General features: G+C 56.0%; 1 protein-coding gene across 1 annotated transcript; it reads left to right on the forward strand.

Moving 5' to 3' along the window:
- The first annotated feature begins 530 nt into the window (after positions 1-530).
- LOC139604666 (homeobox protein not2-like) lies at positions 531-19,155 on the forward strand. The gene is made up of 3 exons (XM_071455855.1): positions 531-572; positions 18,078-18,209; positions 18,997-19,155. Exons 2-3 carry the CDS (start codon positions 18,078-18,080, stop codon positions 19,153-19,155), a joined length of 291 nt encoding a protein of 96 aa, XP_071311956.1. The 5' UTR covers positions 531-572.
- The last annotated feature ends 1,724 nt before the right edge of the window (positions 19,156-20,879 follow it).

Below are 20,879 nucleotides of genomic sequence, written 5' to 3' on the forward strand. Positions count from 1 at the left end.
TCTCCAGCGGGAATACCCCCAAATGGGGACCCCCTTCCATCCCCTCGGGGGGACCCTTGCCTGCCCCTCAGGGACCCCTCTCAAGGGGAGCTCTTCCAGGGAGGGTCCTGCCCACCTCTCCCACGGGAATGGCTCCAAAGGGGCCTGGATCCACCTCTCCTGTGGGGCCATCTGCAATGGGGATCCGCTTTCACCTCTCCAAGGAGAGGGATCTCTTCCAGGAGGATCCATGCCCATCTCTCTTGGAACACCCCCAAAAGGGACATCTCCAAGTGTGGGGGAGCTCCTTCCACCTCTGCATGGGAAATTCCCTCAAAGGGATGTTTTCCATGAGGGACCTGTGTCCACCTCTCCAGATCCTCAGGAAATGTAGGGCCCTCTGGAAAACAACCTCTTCAAAGGGGACACCTCCACTGGGAAGATTCCTTCTGCCTGTCCAGGAAAGAAGGGCCCAGGACACTCCAGAGGGGACCCCTCCAAGGGCTCCTCTCCACCCTGCCTTCTCTCCGTGTCACTCCAGGCTCCTGATCTCCGAGTGCTGCTTCCCCCAGCTCAAAGCCAAGCCTGGCAAAGCCAAGCGAGCCCGGACCCTCTTGAGCAGCGAGCAGCTGGCAGGGCTGGAGCAGCAGTGAGGCTGGAGCACCTGGTGGGGCAGGAGCGCTGCCTGCTGGCCCCGAACCTGCAGCTCAGCCCGGAGCAGGCGAGCCCCGCCTCGATGCCTCCATCCACCTCCTGTGCCACTGGCAGCTCCAGGGGAGCTGGGATGTGTCCCTCGGGGAGCTGGGACACTGGGATGTGTCCCTAAAGGAGCTGGGATGTGTCCCTCAGGGAGCTGGGATGTGTCCCTCAGGGAGCTGGGACACTGGGATGTGTCCCTAAAGGAGCTGGGATGTGTCCCTAAAGGAGCTGGGATGTGTCCCTCAGGGAGCTGGGATGTGTCCCTCAGGGAGCTGGGACACTGGGATGTGTCCCTAAAGGAGCTGGGACACTGGGATGTGTCCCTAAAGGAGCTGGGATGTGTCCCTAAAGGAGCTGGGACACTGGAATGTGTCCCTAAAGGAGCTGGGATGTGTCCCTAAAGGAGCTGGGATGTGTCCCTCAGGGAGCTGGGACACTGGGACGTGTCCCTACAGGAGCTGGGACATTGGGATGTGTCCCTAAAGGAGCTGGGATGTGTCCCTCAGGGAGCTGGGACACTGGGATGTGTCCCTAAAGGAGCTGGGATGTGTCCCTCAGGGAGCTGGGATATTGGGACGTGTCCCTCGGGGAGCTGGGACACTGGAATGTGTCCCTAAAGGAGCTGGGACACTGGAATGTGTCCCTAAAGGAGCTGGGACACCGGAATGTGTCCCTAAAGGAGCTGGGATATGTCCCCAGGGTGCTGGGATGTGTCCCCAGGGATCTGGGATGTGTCCCTCAGCCTGGCACAGAGCCCCGTGGTGCTGATTGCACAGAGTTTCAGTCAAAAGGGTGGTGGATCACAGGTGGGGAAACTGAGGCACGACGTGGCTGTCCCAGAGCCAGGAACCTGTGTCCCTCTTCAGGCTGGGCTCCTCCTGCAGGGGCAGGTGCAGCTCCTGGCATGCAGGGAGCAGTTTCCCATCTTGGCAGGGACAGACTGGACACTGCCTGAGCCCAGGGGCCCAAGGAGCAGCCAGGCTGGAGAGCCAAGCTTGGCCCTTTCCCAAGGGGGAATTGGTGCAATCTCCGTCCCTGGAGGTGCTCAAACACACGGGGGTGGCACCTGGGGACACGGGTGGGGCTGGGTTCATGGCTGGACTCAGTGACCTTTCCACACTCAACAATTCCATGATTCTGTGATCCCAGGTGAAAGTCTGGCTCCAAAACTGCAGGATCAATGGAGGAAACAGAGCCTGGAAGAGCAAGAAGCCAAACTGGCCAGAACAGGTTGGGGCACCCCAGAGTCACAGGCTCACAGAGCACCAGGAGGAGAACAAGGACAGCCCAGCAGAGTCAGGGGACAGCCAGGAGGACACGTCCTTGTCCCCTGCACAGACTGTGACAGAGCTGCTGAGCCACCCCGGGCCCTTTGTGTGTGTTATGGGTGTATCACAGCTGGCAATATCCAATATATACAGGATATACGGGGCACCCCTGGGGCTTGGGGGTGAAATAAATTATTTATGCAACTCTTGGGCTCATCTTTGCAGGAATAGCCCCCATCCTGCAGGGCTTCTTCCTGGGGGAGTGGGAGCCACTGCAGCCTCAGCTCATCCCAGAGGTGTTGGGAGCCTGGAAATCTCCCAGCTCGGGAGCTTCACAGAGCCCCTGAATCCTGGAGAGGATCTGTTCACCACAACACCCTGCTCTGCCCACAGCTCATAAATGCCAGTGCTGCCTTCCTCTCCAGGATGTAGAGCCAGGACAGCAGGGAAATGCACCTGGAGACAGAGCTGGAGGGAGCTCTGTGACCTGGGCTCCTGGGGTGACAAATCAGCTGGGCAAGGATTAGCCAGGCTTTGATTTTCATTGCGTGGCTCTGCTTAGGCAGAGAGGGAGCTTTCAAATCCAGCAGTTTTGGGGTGCACACTGAGCAGGGGATGATCCAAAGGTTTTGGGGTGCACACTGAGCAGGGGATGATCCAAAGGTGGGACCCACGGGAGGCTGGGCAGCTCCTTGAAGGGTGCAAAGCAGGGGAGAGCCTGGGGTGTGCCAGAGGGGACACGGGGTGCTGAGCTGGGCAGTGCCAGCTCCTGCAGCTGAGCTTTGTCCCTGTCTGGCTCTGGAGCTGGGAGAGGAAGAGCCTCGGGTGCAGGATTTATTTGGGCAGGTGTGAAAGGTGGGCCAAGGACAGGGGGGCAGTCCAGGAGATGGTGCAGAGAGAAGGGAGCAGGGCAAGGAGAGGGGGATGATGTGGGGAGAGGGGAGGATGTGGGGGAGTCTGGGGAGGCTGCAGTTTATGGCAGCCCCCAGATACAGGAACAGGCTCTGTTCCAGCCGCATGTTTGAAGAAGGAGTCAGGGCTCTCCATTTCTCACTCTCAGAGTTGTTTATTGTATCTTACCTATAACAATTTTTGTCCTGCCCTGCCGAGGTCCGTCCAGCAGGACAGTTCCAGGCACACTGCCTGCCCCTGGGGTGGTGTTATCTTTTTATGCTACAAACTACCTATAACATGTTTGCAATTACTTCCCAATACCCATCACCTGTGTTAGACAGTGAGCTTCTACTCTAGAGCAATCCCAAAGTGCCACCATCACAGCAGAAGATGGAGGTAGAGAAGAAAAAAGGCTGGACACACCCAAGTCCCTCCATCTTGTCCCCAAAACCCCTATTCTAAAAACCCCAAAATCTACTTTTTCGCCCTGTGATCATTTTATTATTACACTACTTAAACTTCTGTGGCTTTCAGGTCTTCATACAAAGCTGGCAATTTGCTCCAGGGGTCACAATCAAACCCCCAGGTGCTCTGGGCTGTGCCAGGGTCTCTGAACCCCCTGGCAGGGGTCCCAGCAGCTCTGGACACCCGGAGGGATGCACTGAGCTCCAACAGGGGAGAAAAGGGGATGGTGCAGGGAGAAAGGACAAAATCAGGACAAGGGGATGGTGCACAGGGAAGGGGAATGATGCCTGGAAACGGGGATGCTGCAGGAGAAGAGAACAACATAGGAAGGGGCAGTGCAAGGAGAGGGGGAGTGTGCAAGGGGGGTGATACGGGGAGAGAGGGACAGTGCAAGGACACAGGGACGGTGCCGGGACAGAGGGACAGCACAAGGAGAGGGGGACAGTGCAAGGACACAGGGACAGTGCCAGGAGAGGGGGACAGTGCAAGGACAGGGGACGGTCCAAGGACAGAGGGACAGCGCAAGGACAGAGGGACAGTGCCAGGACAGGGGATGGTGCAAGGACAGAGGGACAGCACAAGGACAGAGGGACAGCACAAGGACAGGGGATGGTGCAAGGACAGGGGGCCAGTGCCAGGACAGAGGGACAGCACAAGGAGAGGGGGACAGCGCAAGGGCAGAGGGACAGCGCAAGGACAGAGGGACAGCGCCAGGACAGAGGGACAGTGCCAGGACAGAGGGACAGTGCCAGGACAGAGGGACAGCACAGGGAGAGGGGACCTGTGACGGCAGCTGCCCTTTGTCCGGCCCTTGCAGGGATTAGCCGGCACATCCCAAAGAGCCCAAACTGCGCTAAAGTCTTCACGTGTCTGCCGGGAGCGCGGGCTGGGCGCGGGTTTAAGGCGCTAATCTCGCACGCCGCTGGCTCATTACAATCGGCCCCGAGACAAGAGCGCTCTCGGGGCTGTTTCAATCCCGCCCGGCCGGGGGCTGAGCCGATTGCGGCGCTCTCGTTGTTCTCGGGACCCCGTTAATCCCCCGGAGCTGGCGGGGCTCGGGACCCGGCTCCTCCGGGAGCAGCGGGGGAGCCGCCCCCGCTCCGGGGATGCTCCCGCAGGGTCTGCCCGGCTCGGCCCCCGCTGCGGGGAATGGCCGAGCCGGGAATGATTTAATTAAAACCGCTGGGCTTGGTCGGGTTTTTAAAATGTGCTTGTGTATGAGACGGATTAAATCACATTCCTCTGGCACCTCGGGATTTGAGCGGGAGGGTTTTTGTCGTGGGGGGTGATAACCCCTGAGGGCTCGGGAGGGCTCTGTCCCCTCGGGACAGCTGAGTCACGGGGAATGCCGTCCCTTGTCTGCCTCTGGCCAGCGACTGACGCCTTTGCAGGTTCCTAGGGGTGGGGAAGGGACTGCGCTGGACAAAGCAGGGGACGAGGAGAGCCAAGCCCCAGGTCTGCCCCCGCTATGGGATGGATTTGATGGCCTGCAGAAAAGCTGGGTTCATCATTTTCTGTCCTGCTGAGCCCTGCCAGGCTGGGCAGGGGGTAGGAATGCAGTTTCCTTCCTCACCAACCCTGCTGTCGGCAGCTCAGCCCAGCTCCTGGCAGCTCCACTGGAGCACGAGGGTTGGGATCGAGTCCGGGCACTGATTTGGCACGGTGGAAAATAAGGAGAGAGATGCTTGGGAAGGTCTCCGGCTGCATCGATCCACTTGGGGCACAGCCTTGGTCCTCTCATCCCCCAGAAATCTGTGTATAAAGAGGAAGAATGAAGAAAGAATAAGAGCTGTGTGTCCTTACCCAAATCCCCCCACATCCCAAAGACCCTGCCAGTCCCTTCCCCGTCCATGGCTCTCAGAAAGACGCTGGTTTTTCACCTGTCTGCAAAACCCGAGGTGGCTTTCAGCGACAGATAATTAAAAGGAAGTGAGAATTAAGCAGCTTTATTAAGGGGATAAAGGCTATCTGCCAAAGATGCAGCGCTGAGCCCTTCCCGGCAAATCTCCTCTGGGCAGTGGGGCCGGCAGGGGAGGGTGATGGAGCAGGGAGAGGCGTTTCCCGAGGGATTGCAGCGGGACAGGCAGGGCTCTGTCACAGACATCTTCTATGGAAAATCCTTTCCTTAGGACTTTTCCTCCTGAGAGGCCTCAGGAACAAAATGTAACCAATGGTTATCTGCTGCTGTGGAATGCAACAGGTGCATCTGGGATTGGCCTCATAGAATTGTTTCTGATTAATGGCCAATCACAGTCAGCTGGCTCAGACTCTCTGTCTCAGACACAAGCCTTTGTTATCATTCTTTCTGATTCTATTCTTAGCCAGCCTTCTGATGAAACCTTTTCTCCTATTCTTTTAGTACAGTTTTAATGTAATATATATCATAAAATAATAAATCAGCCTTGTGAAACATGGAGTCAGATCCTCGTCTCTTCCCCCATCCTGGGGCCCTGTGAGCACGGTCACAGGGGTGAGTGAGGCTGACCAGGGAGAGGCGTTTTCCCGAGCCTTTCCCGAGGGATTGCAGTGGGACAGGTGGACGGGGATGATTGGGATGAATGCAGGGCGCTGCTGAAGAGGTGCAAACGGCCTGGCTAACTGGGATGGGACTGGGCTGGGAGATTGCAGGGAGGATAACCAGGAGGAGCCGAGCCTCGGGCTCTCGGGGCGCCCCCGTTCCTGCCGGGACGGTCCCGCTGTGCACATGGAGCGGCACACACACCCCCGTGCTGTGCCCCGGCTGCTCTGCCGGCTCCTGGCGCGTCCCTTGCCGGGCTGGCAGCGCCGTTCCCCCTTCGGAGGGGTCCCTCGGTGGGATTAGCGCGTCCCGAGCCGGGCCGGGGGCGGCCGTGCGTGCTCCGGGCTCCATCCCCTCGTGTAATCTTGTTAAATGGTCAGGGAGCACTTCCCCTGCCTCTCCCTCCCCGCTAATTCCCGAGTGAAACATCAAATGAGTTTCCCGAGGCTGCTGGGCGGCTCTGCCCGGTTCCAGTGGGAATATAAAAGAGACATCATGAGCAATGGGAGGAAATCCCTCTACAGCCCCTATTTTCCAGACTGTCTGGGATGAATTTACCCCAAGCTGCCTTGTACAGGGAGCAAAGGCATCACAATTTAAATTAAACTCTCCTGGATACATGAAAATAAGGATGAATTGGAGTGGCCTGCCTGGAAATGCAGCAGGGGAACCGCTAAACTGAGGATTCATTCCCCTTTGTGGACTGAGCATTGCACTGACCAAAACCTTCGAGTTTAAAAATCCTGGCTTTAAACCAGTTCTGGTGAAATGAACTGCTATGAAAAAGAGAAAAGAATTTTAAAAATTAAAACAAAAAAAAAAAAAAAAGGAAATTTCACCATCTCTCTCTTTGCAAACGGTCTGTGGCAAAAAAAAAAGAAACCAAAAATCAAAAACCAAAACCCGTTTCCCTGTGGCACTGCCATCCCAGCATGGATGAGCCAGGATTTCCTGGGGGGAACCTGGCACCAGACCCCCCTGCCTGGTGTGACTTTATTGTAAAAGCTGAATGAATCATTCCATCAAGCGATGTCTGCTGCTGTGGAATGCATTTGGGTGACCTTGGCACCACCTTTGCATAAAATCCGTTTGATTTTATTGCAACAACGGATTAAATCGTTAAATAAGTGAGTCCTGATGCCGTGGGATGAATACGGGGCTCCTGACGAAGGTGTGGGACTGGCGGGCAGATTTACCTTCCCAGCCCTGCTGAAACCTCGTCCTGGGGTTGGTTTCGGCCGTGAGGCTGCCGTGCCTCAGTTTCCCCCCGCAGGGGCTGGGTGAGCAGAGCCCCGGCGGGGGTGACCCCGCTCCCAGCCCGCGGGGAGCGGAGCCGGATCCGAGCCTGCATCGGCCCCGTCCTCCCCCCGCTCCATCTCTATTGATTTAATAAGATGGAGAGGAATTAACGGGGCCGGAGCATTGGAATAATGAAAGATGAACAAAGGGGCAGCGCTAGCAAAGATGCTGCCAGCTTTTAATGATGAGGCCGGGCAGATCCCCCGCCAGTTGTCCCTTTGGAGTGGCGATTAAGAACATACTGTTATTGTTAAGGCCGAGAGATAAATCCCTGCACCGTTTCTGATGTGATCAGCCGGGGCTTCTCCCTACAATTTGTGATCCTATTGTGGACGGTGTTTGCCCTGGGCAAGGAGAGTCTGGGAACCACTTATGAACCATCCTTTGGTCATTAGTCTCCTCATTAGGGGAGAACAATGTGGGAAAAAAAAGATAATTGAAGGGAGCAGCGGGCTGACGGCGCACTCAGGCCCGGCCCAGCGCTGCCTCGATGATTAGTTTGTTGATAATTCCCAATTAATTTTAAATGCGCAGGTTTGGGATGCTCTGGACACCTGGAATTGCAGCCCCTGTGAGCAGGGGCTCGGGGCTGTGCGTGAGGGAGGAGCGCGGAGCGTTTTGAGTGTTAATTGATTTTGGGGCTTCTCCCAGGCTTTGCTCTCAGCTGGATGTAGCTCCGTGGAATCACGGAATTCTGGTCTCGGAAGAGGCTTTTAAAGGTGATCCAGCCCGACCAGACCGTGCACACAACTCAGGCGGTTTTGGGAAGGGACCCCGGGGAGCCGCCGGGCGAGGGCGGGGTACAGCACGTCCCGCTCCCTCACTGCACATCTGGCTGAGTTACGGGGCCAGATGTGCACCGAGGAGCGCGACACGCGGGCAGGAGCCCCCCGGGATCGGGGCTTTCTCCCCAGGAAAGGCAGAATGCTGTGCTGGGCCCTGGCTCCGGGGGCTGCCCGCGGCTCCTGCCTGGACATGCCCGGGTGCCGGGGTGATGAATCAGCCCCGGCCGGGGAGGAGGGGGAAAAGCCCTAATTCCTCAGGATGCTCGATATTATCAAGTGCTAATGAGGCTGGATGGGGCTGAGGTGCTTTGCAGGCCATTATCCCAAATTAACCTGACAATGAGGCCGGGCAGCGGTGTCTGAGGGGCGGCCCGGGTGTGTATTGGCTGTCTGGGCTGGGGGCTGCTGTCCTCTGCCTCCCCCAGCACAAACCCGGCCCTTGGGGGCTGCAGGCAATCTCCCATGGCATGGACACAGAATCGCGGAATGCCTGGGCCTGGAGGGGACCTTGGGGACCATCTCGTTCCACCCCTGCCATGGCAGGGACACGTGCCACCGTCCCAGGCTGCCCCAAACCCCATCCAGCCTGGCCTGGGACATGGTGAGTCAGCCTGGGGGGGTTTGACAGGCAGGAGACAAAATGAGGGGACAAGGATGGAGAGAACAGGCAGGAACTCCTCTCCAGGCCGTTTGGGATGACCTGTGACACTGGCATGTCCCCAAACTGTCCTGTGACACTGGCATGTCCCCAGATTGTCCTGTCCATCCCATGCTCTGCTGACACCTGGCTCTGGCAGGGTCCTTGGGGGTGGCCTTGCCCTTGTCACCCAGAACCCAGGCTCCCCTTGCTCCTGTCCTCGCCCAGTCTGGGGCTGTTGGTGGGACCCTGTGAGGGGCTGAGGATCCAGAAGGAGACTTGGATCCTCTTGCAAAGGGGGAGACAGGATTCACCAGGAGCAGACAACTCCAGCTCTGCGGTCTGCAGCTCCCCAGGGCCTGCCTGAGGGGGACAGAGCTGAGGCAGGGGGGCTCCTTGGCTCCCTGTCAGAGGAGGGGGACAGAGCTGAGGCAGGGGGGCTCCTTGGCTCCCTGTCAGAGGAGGGGGACAGAGCTGAGGCAAGGGTGCTCCTTGGCACTCACCTCCAGGTGCTCCCAGTGCACAGAGCACCCACAGCTATTGCTGTGAGCCAGAGGAATTTACCTCTTCTAGGCATTATCCTGGAGGAATAGGAACACATCCATCATCCTCCCTGGATAAAACCTGTGCTCCTCTTCCCACTGCAGAGAGGGATCTCCATTCCCCTCTCCTAGAGGATTCAGTGGGATCTGGTTTGGAAAGGGGCAAAGCACCAGCTCAAGGAGCCATGGGGCTGAGAACATTCCTAATTTCCCATTGCTGGTTCATGGATTATCATTTACTGTCCCTTTGGATTAGCACAGGAGAAACCTCTGCAAAAATCTGACCTAAGGCCAAAACCTGGTGCTCAGAATCCCATTTCTAAGGCAATTTTCATTAAAAGACATGAGCTCAGGATTTCAGCCCCCTCAGCTTGTTGGTGCTGGGCCATTTATTTCAATGAGCAGGAGCACCCTCCTGGCTCAGCAGCACCAGGAGCCTGGGATCCATCCTCTCTCCCTGATTGCAGGGAGCCTGGGATCCATCCTCCCTTGACTGCAGGAGCACAGGGAGCTGGGATCCATCCTCCCCTGATTGCAGGGACATCAGGAACCAGGGATTCGTCCTCCTCTGACTGCAGGAGCCTGGGATCCATCCTCCCCTGACTGCAGGAGCACAGGGAGCCTGGGATCCATCCTCTCTCCCTGACTGCAGGGACACCAGGATCCTGGGATCCATCCTCTCTCCCTGATTGCAGGAACCTGGGACCCCTCTTTCCCTGATTGCAGGGAGCCTGGGGTCCATCCTCCCCTGATTGCAGGGACACCAGGAACCAGGGATTCATCCTCCCCTGACTGCAGGAGCCTGGGATCCATCCTCTCTCCCTGACTGCAGGGACACCAGGATCCTGGGATCCATCCTCTCTCCCTGATTGCAGGAGCACAGGGAGCCTGGGATCCATCCTCTCTCCCTGATTGCAGGAGCACAGGGAGCCTGGGATCCATCCTCTCTCCCTGACTGCAGGAACATGGGATTCCTCTCTCCCTGATTGCAGGGCATTGGGATCCATCCTCCCCTGACTGCAGGAGCACAGGGAGCTGGGATCCATCCTCCCCTGACCGCAGGGGTGCTCCCGATGATCTCTCCCTCCCGATGATCGCTCCCTCCCGATGATCGATGATCGATGATCGATGATCGCTCCCTCCCGGCTCCCGGCGCTGTTTCCCGCTGCCAGGAGCACTCACGCCTGGGATTACAGATGCACCAAATCCCCGTCACGTTTTCACGTGTGCTTGCTGCGCGTTTGGGGAAATTTCCGCCGCCCCTCTCGCCCCGCTGGGATGGGTTTGGGGCTGGGAGAGGGATGGAAATGGAGCCGGGCTCTCCTCACCGAGAGGCGAGGTGTGAAATTTCTCATGGGCAAACAAGTGAGAGCTGCGGGGTGCCCAGAAGAAGGGGGACAGAAAAGATGAAGCGGGGAGGGGGGGAATGAGGAGGAGGAGGAGGAGAGAAAGCAGCAGCCAGGGAGGAACAAAAATCCCTAAAGCACCAACCTGGATTGAAGAGTGGGGCGTTTTCTATGGGGGGATTGTAAAATGCGCTCTCTCTTTCCCCTTGGCAGGGGGAAAAAGGGCCCCCCCTCTATCTGATAGTCATTAGCATCAATTAGCCCCGTTTGAAGTAGGCAACATCTTTGTCTCTTTGCAAAAAAAGAAATAAAAAAACCTTTCAGGGAGCCCATAATAACATCTGGAGCAGGAGAGGCTGAACTGAGTTCCCCACTTTCATCTCTTGTCGAGGGACTTGGAATGTTAATGCAGCCTCATTCTTTAATGGAGTTATCAGGAAATGCTTTTCACCTCCTTCCCTTTGCTCAGGGGGGATGTTTACAAAGGGCTGGGGGCTTTTTGGGGGGCTTTTTGGGTTGTTGTTTTGTTGTTGGGATTTTTTTTACCCCTTCTCTAAGAAACTCCCCCTAAGAGATTCCCCCTCCTTCCCCTTTTATTTTCTACACTCTTGAAAAACAAAACAGGAATAAAATATAATGAATAGAATAAAGCGAATAAAATAAAATAAATAAAATAACCACCACCAGAAAACCAAAGAGGATCAGATCCCATCCTTTCATGTCCCCTCTCTGGAGGGTCTGGGGCCGGTGCTTGGAGCAGGTGTGAGCAGGGGAGGTGGGGGGTCCTGGCCAGAGCCCCCCACCCTGCCTGGCTGCTGGGTGCTACATTTCCCAAGTCATTACCAGCGGGTGAAAATTTCCAGCTTTCCCAGCAAAATGCATTAGCTGAGCACACAGCACTAATGGGAAACAGGACCCGTCATTAGGCACCGGCTGTGGCCAGGCTGAGGAGGGAAGGGAAAGGTCAGCTGGGCTTTGGCTGCTGGCGCATCCCTCGGTCCATCCCTGTGGCTCCCTGTCCATCCCAGAGTCTCCCTGTCCATCCCTGTGGCTCCCTGTCCATCCCAGAGTCTCCCTGTCCATCCCAGAGTCTCCCTGTCCATCCCTGTGGCTCCCTGTCCATCCCAGAGTCTCCCTGTCCATCCCAGAGTCTCCCTGTCCATCCCTGTGGCTCCCTGTCCATCCCAGAGTCTCCCTGTCCATCCCTGTGGTTCCCTGTCCATCCCTGCGGCTCCCTGTCAATCCCTGTGGCTCCCTGTCCATCCCTGTGGTTCCCTGTCCATCCCAGAGTCTCCCTGTCCATCCCTGCAGCTCCCTGTCCATCCCTGTGGTTCCCTGTCCATCCAAGTGGCTTCCTGTCCATCCCTGCAGCTCCCTGTCCATCCCAACAGCTCCCTGTCCATCCCTGCGGCTCTCTGTCCATCCCTGTGGCTCCCTGTCCATCCCTGCAGCTCCCTGTCCATCCCTGTGGCTCCCTGTCCATCCCTGCGGCTCTCTGTCCATCCCTGTGTCTCCCTGTCCATCCCTGCAGCTCCCTGTCCATCCCAACAGCTCCCTGTCCATCCCTGCAGTTCCCTGTCCATCCCAGAGTCTCCCTGTCCATCCCTGCAGCTCCCTGTCCATCCCTGCAGTTCCCTGTCCTTTCCAGAGTCTCCACGTCCGTCCCAGAGGTTCCCTGTCCATCCCAGAGTCTCCCTGTCCATCCCTGCAGCTTCCTGTCCATCCTTGTGGCTCCCTGTCCATCCCTGCAGCTCCCTGTCAATCCCTGTGGTTCCCTGTGCATCCCTGTGGCTCCCTGTCCATCCCTGCAGCTCCCTGTCAATCCCTGTGGTTCCCTGTCCATCCCTGTGGCTCCCTGTCCATCCCTGTGGCTCCCTGTCCATCCCAACAGCTCCCTGTCCATCCCAGCAGTTCCCTGTCCATCCCTGTGGCTCCCTGTCCATCCCAACAGCTCCCTGTCCATCCCTGTGGCTCCCTGTCCATCCCTGCAGCTCTCTGTCCATCCCAGCAGTTCCCTGTCCATCCCTGCAGTTCCCTGTCCATCCCAGAGTCTCCCTGTCCATCCCAGCAGCTCCCTGTCCATCTGTCTGTCCACCCATCCTGCCAGGGGGATCCATCAGTGTCCCTGCCCTGCCAGCAGCTCGCCCATCCCAACTCCACCACAGATCCTTTAATTACAGCAGCAGCTCTGACACTGCTTTCCCTGGGAATCACAGCACCAGTCAGGACTTATAAACAGCAAAAATCATGAATTGATTTAATAACCTTTTAATAACCCCAAACCTCATCTAATGACACCCATGTTCAATCCCACACATCCTCTGTGCCAGCAAAGCCAGGAGCTGTGAATCTCTGAGGATGTTTTTTGTTCCCAAGGTGACTTTTTTTGGAAGAGGCTTCAGCACTTGCCCAGCTTTGAACGTGTGATTCCAATTAAGGCCGTGGCTCCACGGCAGCAGGATCAGAGCTGCCTGTTTGGATAAGGAGCAATAAAGCAGCAGCTGTATTTATTCACTTATTTGGAAGCTGCTGGGGAAGACAGGATGCTAAAAGGCAGGAAAAAACGTGTTTTAAAGGCAAACTTCAGGGACTCTTTTGTCTCCTGTGAGCATCCTCCTCCCTGAGGATCCTTGTAGCCATCACCAGGGTGCTTCCTCACGAGCAGGATAATCCTGCCTGTGTATTCTCATCTGCTTTGAAATGCTCAAAAATACAGAGATGTTTGTAATTATTTCTATGCATTGTGCAGGGAAAAGAAACTTTAAAAGGCATGAATGCCTGTTTAAGGCAGGATTTACTGGATATGGCCCGTGAGCCTGTGCATGCAGGGATGGCTAATGCCAGGTTATTAAACCACAGGGGATTTTTGCTCTGTGTTTATTAACCTGGACACTCCGGGGTTCCTCTGTGTTTGTACACACCAGAGTGAATTTCCAGTGAGAATTCAGTGGGATTTGAGCAGGAATCCCGCCTGGGAGGGGTGCCTGTGCCATCCACAGCTCCCCATCAGCCATGTGGCTGTGCCCAGCTCTGAGGGTGTCACACAGGGATGGCACCAGTTCCATTCCCAGGACATGGTCACCTCGGATGCTGTGTGAGCTCCTGAGGTGCTTGTCCTGTATCCCGGATTTTCCCACACACCTGGACAGGTACAGACACATTCCCTTGGCACAGGGGCACAATGTGATGTGCTGGCACAGCCTGGGGTCCATAGGCTGTGCCCTGAGGAGTGTGACCAGGAGATGGTGTGGGGGCTCCTGTGAGGCCTGGGCATCTCAGGGGGAGTTTGGAAATGGCACTGAGGGATTGTTTGGGAATGGCACTGAGGGAATGTTTGTGTCCCCATGGGTGTCCATGGGGAAGGGACTGGTGCTGGTGTGAGGCGTCCATCGGGAAGGGGTTTAGGTTCTGTTCTGGATGTCTGAGGAAGGAACAGGTGTTGGTTTGGGGTCCATGAGGAAGGAACCATTACCCATGGGGCATCCTTGGGGAAGGAGGGAGTGCCAGTGCTGTGGTCTGTGGGCAAAGAGCGCAGGTCACTGCAGGGGAAGATGCAGGGCAGGTGACACTGGAGGTGACAGCGCGGAAAGAGGGGTGTCAGGGCACAAGGAGCAGTGTCTGTGGGAGTGCTGCCATGGAATGTGGGGTGACTATGGGGCTGTCTGTGGGAACAGGGGATCTTGGGGCTCTCACTGTGGAAGCAGGGCTCACCATGGAGGTGCTGGTGTGGAAGGAGGGGTGTCCATGGAGGAGCTTGAGTGTAAGGAGGGTTTGCATGGGAGAGTCGCTGGGGAGGAAGAGGCGTCTGTGTGGAAACTGGGGCGTCGGTGGGGTGTCTGTGGGGAAGCAGGGGTGTCGGTAGTGGTGTCGGTAGGGAAGCAGGGGTGTCGGCAGTGGTATTGGGAGGGAAGCAGGGGTGTCCGTGGGGAAGCAGGGGTGTCGGCAGTGGTGTTGGGAGGGAAGCAGGGGTGTCGGTAGTGGTGTCGGTGGGGAAGCAGGGGTGTCGGCAGTGGTATTGGGAGGGAAGCAGGGGTGTCCGTGGGGAAGCAGGGGTGTTGGTAGGGAAGCAGGGGTGTCGGCAGTGGTGTCGGTGGGGAAGCAGGGGTGTCGGCAGTGGTATTGGGAGGGAAGCAGGGGTGTCGGTAGTGGTGTTACTGGCGGCCAGCGGGGTGTGTGCAGCCCCCGCCGCCCCCCCGCCGCCACTTTGCATAGGAGCACGGCTGTCCCCGGCCCCCGCCCTCCATATAAGCGGCCGGGGCGGCGGCGGCCGCACCGTCCTGGCCATGCTGCAGACCCCGGCGTGCCCCCGGCCCGGGCCGCCGCCCTCCAAGACCTCGTTCCACATCGAAGCGCTGCTGGCCCGGGAGCCGCCGCGCCGCGGCCCCGCCGCCCCCGTGAGCCCCGCGCCGCCGGCCCCGCGCTGGCCCGCGGCGGGACCCGCAGCCGGGCCGGCCCCGGCCGCAGCAACGGGGCTGGGGCCGCTGCCCGCAGCGTGGGGCTGGCCCTGGCCCTGGCCCGGTGCAGGTGAGCGGGGTCCGTGGGCGGGAGCGGGGCCGGGGTGCGGAGCGGGGATGCCGCGCACCGGGACGGGATGCGGGACCGGAGAGGCAGGCGGGGATGCCGCGCTCCGGGACGGGATGCGGGACAGGAGCGCCGGGCGGGGATGCCGCGCTCCGGGACGGGATGCGGGACAGGAGAGGCAGGCGGGGATGCCGCGCTCCGGGACGGGATGCGGGACAGGAGAGGCAGGCGGGGATGCCGCGCTCCGGGACGGGATGCGGGACAGGAGCGGCAGGCGGGGATGCGGGACAGGAGCGGCAGGCGGGGATGCGGGACAGGAGCGGCAGGCGGGGATGCGGGACAGGAGCGCCGGGCGGGGATGCGGGACAGGAGCGGCAGGCGGGGATGCGGGACAGGAGCGGCAGGCGGGGATGCGGGACAGGAGCGCCGGGCGGGGATGCCGCGCACCCGGACGGGATGCGGGACAGGAGCGCCGGGCGCTCGGTCGGCATCCGAGCGGGGAAATAACGGGGTGGGGTCACCCCAAAACACTTGGATCCCCGCTGCCGCTGTGGTTTCATCCCTGCAGCCTCTGGAGCGGCCTCGAGCTGAAGCGTTGGGCTGCGGGACAGGGACGAGGCAGAGGCAAAACTTTCCTTGGAGTTTTTTTTTTCCCTCTGTAGGTGATGGATATAGCGAGACCAAAAACGAACGGTTTATGCGGGGTTTTCTGTTTATTTGTTTATTTGTTTATTTTGCGAGGCAGTTTCTAACACACCTGATGTCTCTGAACAGTTTGACAAAGAAAGAGCCTGTGGTTGATTCCTAAAGATGCTGCAGGATTTTACTAATCCATAATTCAGACCCCAGCCCAGAACCTGGTGCAGATCCAAACCCACTGTTTGCATTTGAGATGGAGCCAGAAACTTGGAATAGGTTTAATAGTAAAGGGCAGAGCTAAAACCAGTATTGCAGTGCCTGGGCTAGTGGAAGGTGTCGGAGGAGGAACCAGACGATCTTTAAGGAGCTTTCCCAAAGCAGTCTGGGATTCCACGAGACTTTACGGGTGACTTTACACACATTGGCATTTATTTCTCCTTTCACATAGCAGGAAGGCACTTCACTGCCAGAGTTTTAATCAAAAACCTGCTGTAATTTCCCAAAGCCTCGCTCCCAAAATTAATTTCTTCACTTCTGCTGCTGTGTGAGTCCCTCTTCTCCCAAATTTGCCCTCATCCCTCTCTAATTTTGCTTTCCCTGCAATTTTTCACTCACAGAAGTGAAACTGCCAAGTGTTTTGCAGCACTTGGCCCTCAAAACTGCATGTTTTTAGTGCAGAATTATCTAAGGAAAATGGTTTTTGTTGATCTGGGGGTAAAATTTGCACCGTGGTGATGGATGATACTGCCTGATCTGTCAGGATCTATTTCACTGGAACTTTATAAGGACAACGACCAAGTGATTTTGACAAAGTATCTCTATTCAGAGTATTTTTCTTAAAGTATTCCTTTTTAGCATTCAGAGCGTGATCTTGCTGTTGTCCAGGCAAAACCTGCAGCCAGGTTTCCCTGTGTATAAAGAACTCCAGGTTTGATCCTGATGCTACAATATTCAGACACCAAAAGTATTTGCTGATCTCTTATTAAGTACTTAGCACAACTATTCAATATATTATTTCTTTCACGAGACAGCATCTGCAGAATTGTGTTAATCTTTGTATTATATCAAACATCCAGTTATGAAAACACCATTAAACAATTTGCAGAGAGATTTCCACTCAGCGTTTCATGTTGGAAATTACACTTGCTATTATTCCAGTGTTAAAATAGAAACAAAAAGTGATGGGTGAAAAGATTTTAATGATGAAAATAGTTTAAAGTGCAATTACGGCTGTTAAGCTGTCAGGTCTCCGTCCCACAAATCCTTAAACACACGCAGAACTTGCACCAAATTAATGAAAATAAGTAGGTCAAGGTGCAGGTTTGTGCCTGGAGAACGTGACAAGATCAGTCATTAAAGGAGAGATAAGTAGCAGGTGTGAATGGGGATCATTATGTGCAGTATTTCCATAAAAGCTGGAGAAACCTGGCTTGCCACAATATTTGGAACAGCAGAGATGGGGACCATTCATGTTCTGATCCTGCCAGTGCTGTTCGGTGCTTTCCACAGGGAAAATCCCTCTGGCTGTAATCAGTGGGTTATATTAAAGTGAATCTGGGGCTGGAGAAGCCGTGGTGCTGTCAGTGCTGGCCTTCTGTGGCTCCCATGGCTCCTAAACCCCTCAGGCTGTGCTGGGAGCCCTGGAGGAGCTCTGCAGTGCAATCACCTGGGTCTGGAATCGCGGTGACTGGGCTGGGAAGGGATTTTCAAGGACCTGCCCTGCAGTGAGCAGGGACATCAGCTGGAGCAGGGAGGATGAGGGGTGGGGAAGGCGAGACCTGCTCTCAGTCAGGTGCCAGTGGCAGTGCTGGTGTTGGATTGTATGTTAATTTATGCTAATTACGGCTATCCTCAGGCCACAGCTGGAGACCAGACAGGTCAGATACACTTGTTAGTCCTGCTAAATCATCAGCACTCCTAGGAACCTTATGGGGAGCAGAGGTGCAGGATGTGGTCCTGCATGAGAGCTGGATCCTGCACACTGAGCCCGTGTGACAAGGGAAGGGGAAAACCAGGGGCCAGTCTGGGGTCAACTCCCCCAAACTTTCAACATTTGGGTTTTGGGGGTTTTTGAGACAGAGGTGGGATTTTTGTGTTCTGCAGCTCTGTATGCATTTATTATCCTGTTACAAAGGTGCTGTGCAAGCGAAGGTCAAATCCTGCCCACCTCACTGAGTGCTGATTTCTTTGGGTCTGGCTGCATGTCCAGGACTGTCCTTGGTGTACCCTGAGGGTAAAACCATAGAACAGGCTCTCAAAAGTTCTTCTACCCCAGCTTTTCATGGGAAAAGGAGCCTGGATGAGAATATCTGGGTAGGGACAGGGCAGGGACATCCCTGCTGGGTTTGGTGCTACCTTCTCCCACTCCTTTAGTGCAGACCCCTTCAATTTTTGCTTCTTTCTTGCAGGTCTGGAGTTGTCTCACTGTGTTGGGACCACGCCACTGGGTCCTGCTGGGCCTTGGAGGTCGGGAGGGCCCTGCAAGATGAAGAGAGTGCGCACAGTCTTCAAGCCAGAGCAGCTGGAGCGGCTGGAGCAGGAGTTCCTCAAGCAGCAGTACATGGTGGGCACAGAGAGAGTGGACCTGGCTGCAACCCTGCATCTCACAGAGACCCAGGTAAGGGAGGGGGGAGCTGAGCTGTGGCACTGATCCTGGGGTGCTCTCTGCTGACCTTCCCACTGGGAAGCGTGCGGGGAGGAGGACCCGGTGCAAGGTGACCTGTGGGACACCCTGCTGCCAGGTGACATTGGAGAGATGTGCCTGGAGCTTGGATGGTTCCTGGATAACATTTCTGAATCCATGAAGTGGAACAACGAGCATTCAGGAGCACAACCCTGCTGTGCTTTAGAGTTCAAGCTGGGTTGGTTGCTGTGTGTGCATTGTCACGATCCTCTGGAGACTGTTTCAAGTGTCCTTTTATGACACTGGATATATGTAATTATTTCCCTGCTCTGCCCTGTGAGTTCCTGCTCCTCCCACAGTAAGCTGCTTCTTTAGTGTGGAAAGAAGGAGCCAGGTGATCTTCCACAGTGGGATCTAAATTCAGCTGGGAAAAGGGGAGAGCAAAACAAGGCCAGTTCTGGGGGGACAATGGATAATTATCAGGGGTCTCATCATGCCCTGTGGCAACCGCAGTCCTGGGGATGGGTTCAGGGGCTCCTTAGGGAGCTGCTTCCTTCACTTCCCTGGCCAGAGCCTTCTCAGTGCAGCTGCTGTCCCCTGATCCTTTCCCATCACTGCTCTGCCCTCTGTAGTTTCACCTCCTCCTGTTCTCACTCACTATTCCCTTGAGGGAATAATGCACACCCCCAATTTAAGGCTCTCTGCTTTTTGGGGATACCCACCTCAGAAATACATGAACTCCTGGAGCCCTTGGATAAGTTGTTGTGCCATTCCCATCCAGGTCAAAGTGTGGTTCCAGAACCGGAGGATCAAGTGGAGGAAGCAGAGCATGGAGCAGAAGGCAGCAAAGCTGTCTCAGTTCGGGGTGATCCAGCCTGCGAGCGCCGACTCCACCGACAGCAAGGACCACGAGGAGGACCCCGTGGACGTGGAGCTTTGAACAGCCCAGGAGACTGGGCTGGTGTTTGGTGCCTGAGGACGTGTCTGGGCTGCTTTGGTCCAAGTGAGACTGATCTGAGAGCTGGAGCCACAGGACTAAACTGCAGCTGGCTGGAAGGAACCCCCCGAATTTCTCTGGCTGCTGTTCAATAGCCAGATGCTGTAATTCCTGGGGCTTCATCATCACTCGATGGCAGGTGATCTGTTTGCTCATGAAGCACCAGGACACACAAACAGTTTCCAGCAGAGAGCCTGAGGTGACAATCAGGGTGTCTCTGGTGCTGGGGTGAGAATCAGTGACTGATACTGGGGTGACAATCAGAGGGTGACTCTGATGTTGGGGTGACAATCTGCTGGTTTCTCTGGTGTGGGGATGACAATCAGAGGGTGACTCTGATGTTGGGGTGACAATATGCTGGTTTCTCTGGTGTGAGGATGACAATCAGAGGGTGACTCTGAAGCTGGGGTGACAATCAGAGGGTGATTCTGATGTTGGGGTGACAATCAGAGAGTCTCTGATGCCGGGCAGGCAATGGGATGCTGTCTCTGATGGCTCTGAGCACACGGCCATTTCAAACCAGGTTCACTCATACTACATGTGGCCGTGTCCTCCAAGGGGGAAGAGGGAGAATCTCCCTGATCACTTCCTCTCAGCTTGACTCCCATGTTTGATGTTCAGATCAATCACAACCACAGTACCCCAAACAGGGAAGGCCTTTGCTGCCACGCTCAGACTCCTGGATGCGAGGAGCAGGGCCTGCCCCTGCCCTGGAGCAGAAGTGCCTCCTGTGTCAGTGCCTTGCTGTACCTGTGCCTTTCCATGGCTCCCCATGGATGCAGCCCCAGCAGCGTGTGTCCCCAGCACTGCTGTCCTTGCCCAGGCTGTGTGTGTGTGTGTGTGCTGCTGTTGTAGGGAGCCAGCCCCGGGGCTGCCCGAGGTGCAGGGCTGGAGGCTGCAGTAAAAACCCAGCTCCAAGAGCTCAGCTGCTGCACCAGACACCCCCTGCCCCGCGGCCAGATGTGCCACTGTGGCCCAGACACAGGCAGCTGCTCTGTTCTCTCCTCATTATCCCTGCAGGTGCCCTGGGACACAGCACCTGGAGCGCTCCCAGCACATCTGGAGCAGCCCAATGTGGTTAACAGCTGGATTCTTGGGGGTAGGGAGGGCTTTGGGGGGCCAGGACTAAGGACTCAGGCTGTCACCTTGCCTTCCTATGGCAGTGACCACGGCCCATCAGCTCAGGATAATTTATTCTGTCTCTTTCTGACCTAGAACACTGTATATCACTTTACTCTTACATTGTTATTTATAGAAATACCTTTTTTTTTTTGCCTTAATATGTGTCACTTATTTATTTGCTTTTTCTCTTGATAAAATAGAGTTAATTTTAAAAAGAGATGGAATGAGTGTAAAAACAAAAAACAGATGGAAAAATTTCCAAGTACTCACTTTAATTTTCAACTGAAATTAGTAACAAAAAAACAAAACAAAACAACCAAATATATTTTCATCTTTCTCAAAAGAGTTTGAGGGGTTTTTTCTTAATAAACTATTTTGGACAAAATATATATGAAAGATCTTTTTCTCAGTTGATTGATGACCCCATATCAAAGTAGATGAAGGGAGTTACTGTGTCTGGGCTGGTTCCTGCTGAGATAAAACTACATTTTCAGTAAGAGCAATCATGCCAGGTGAGTATGGGGTGCTCAGGCTCCTGGAGAACA

Source organism: Agelaius tricolor, unplaced genomic scaffold, assembly GCF_023055355.1.
Source record: "Agelaius tricolor isolate 1412-34295 unplaced genomic scaffold, bAgeTri1.0.p SCAF_54, whole genome shotgun sequence".
Taxonomy (NCBI): Eukaryota; Metazoa; Chordata; class Aves; order Passeriformes; family Icteridae; genus Agelaius; species Agelaius tricolor.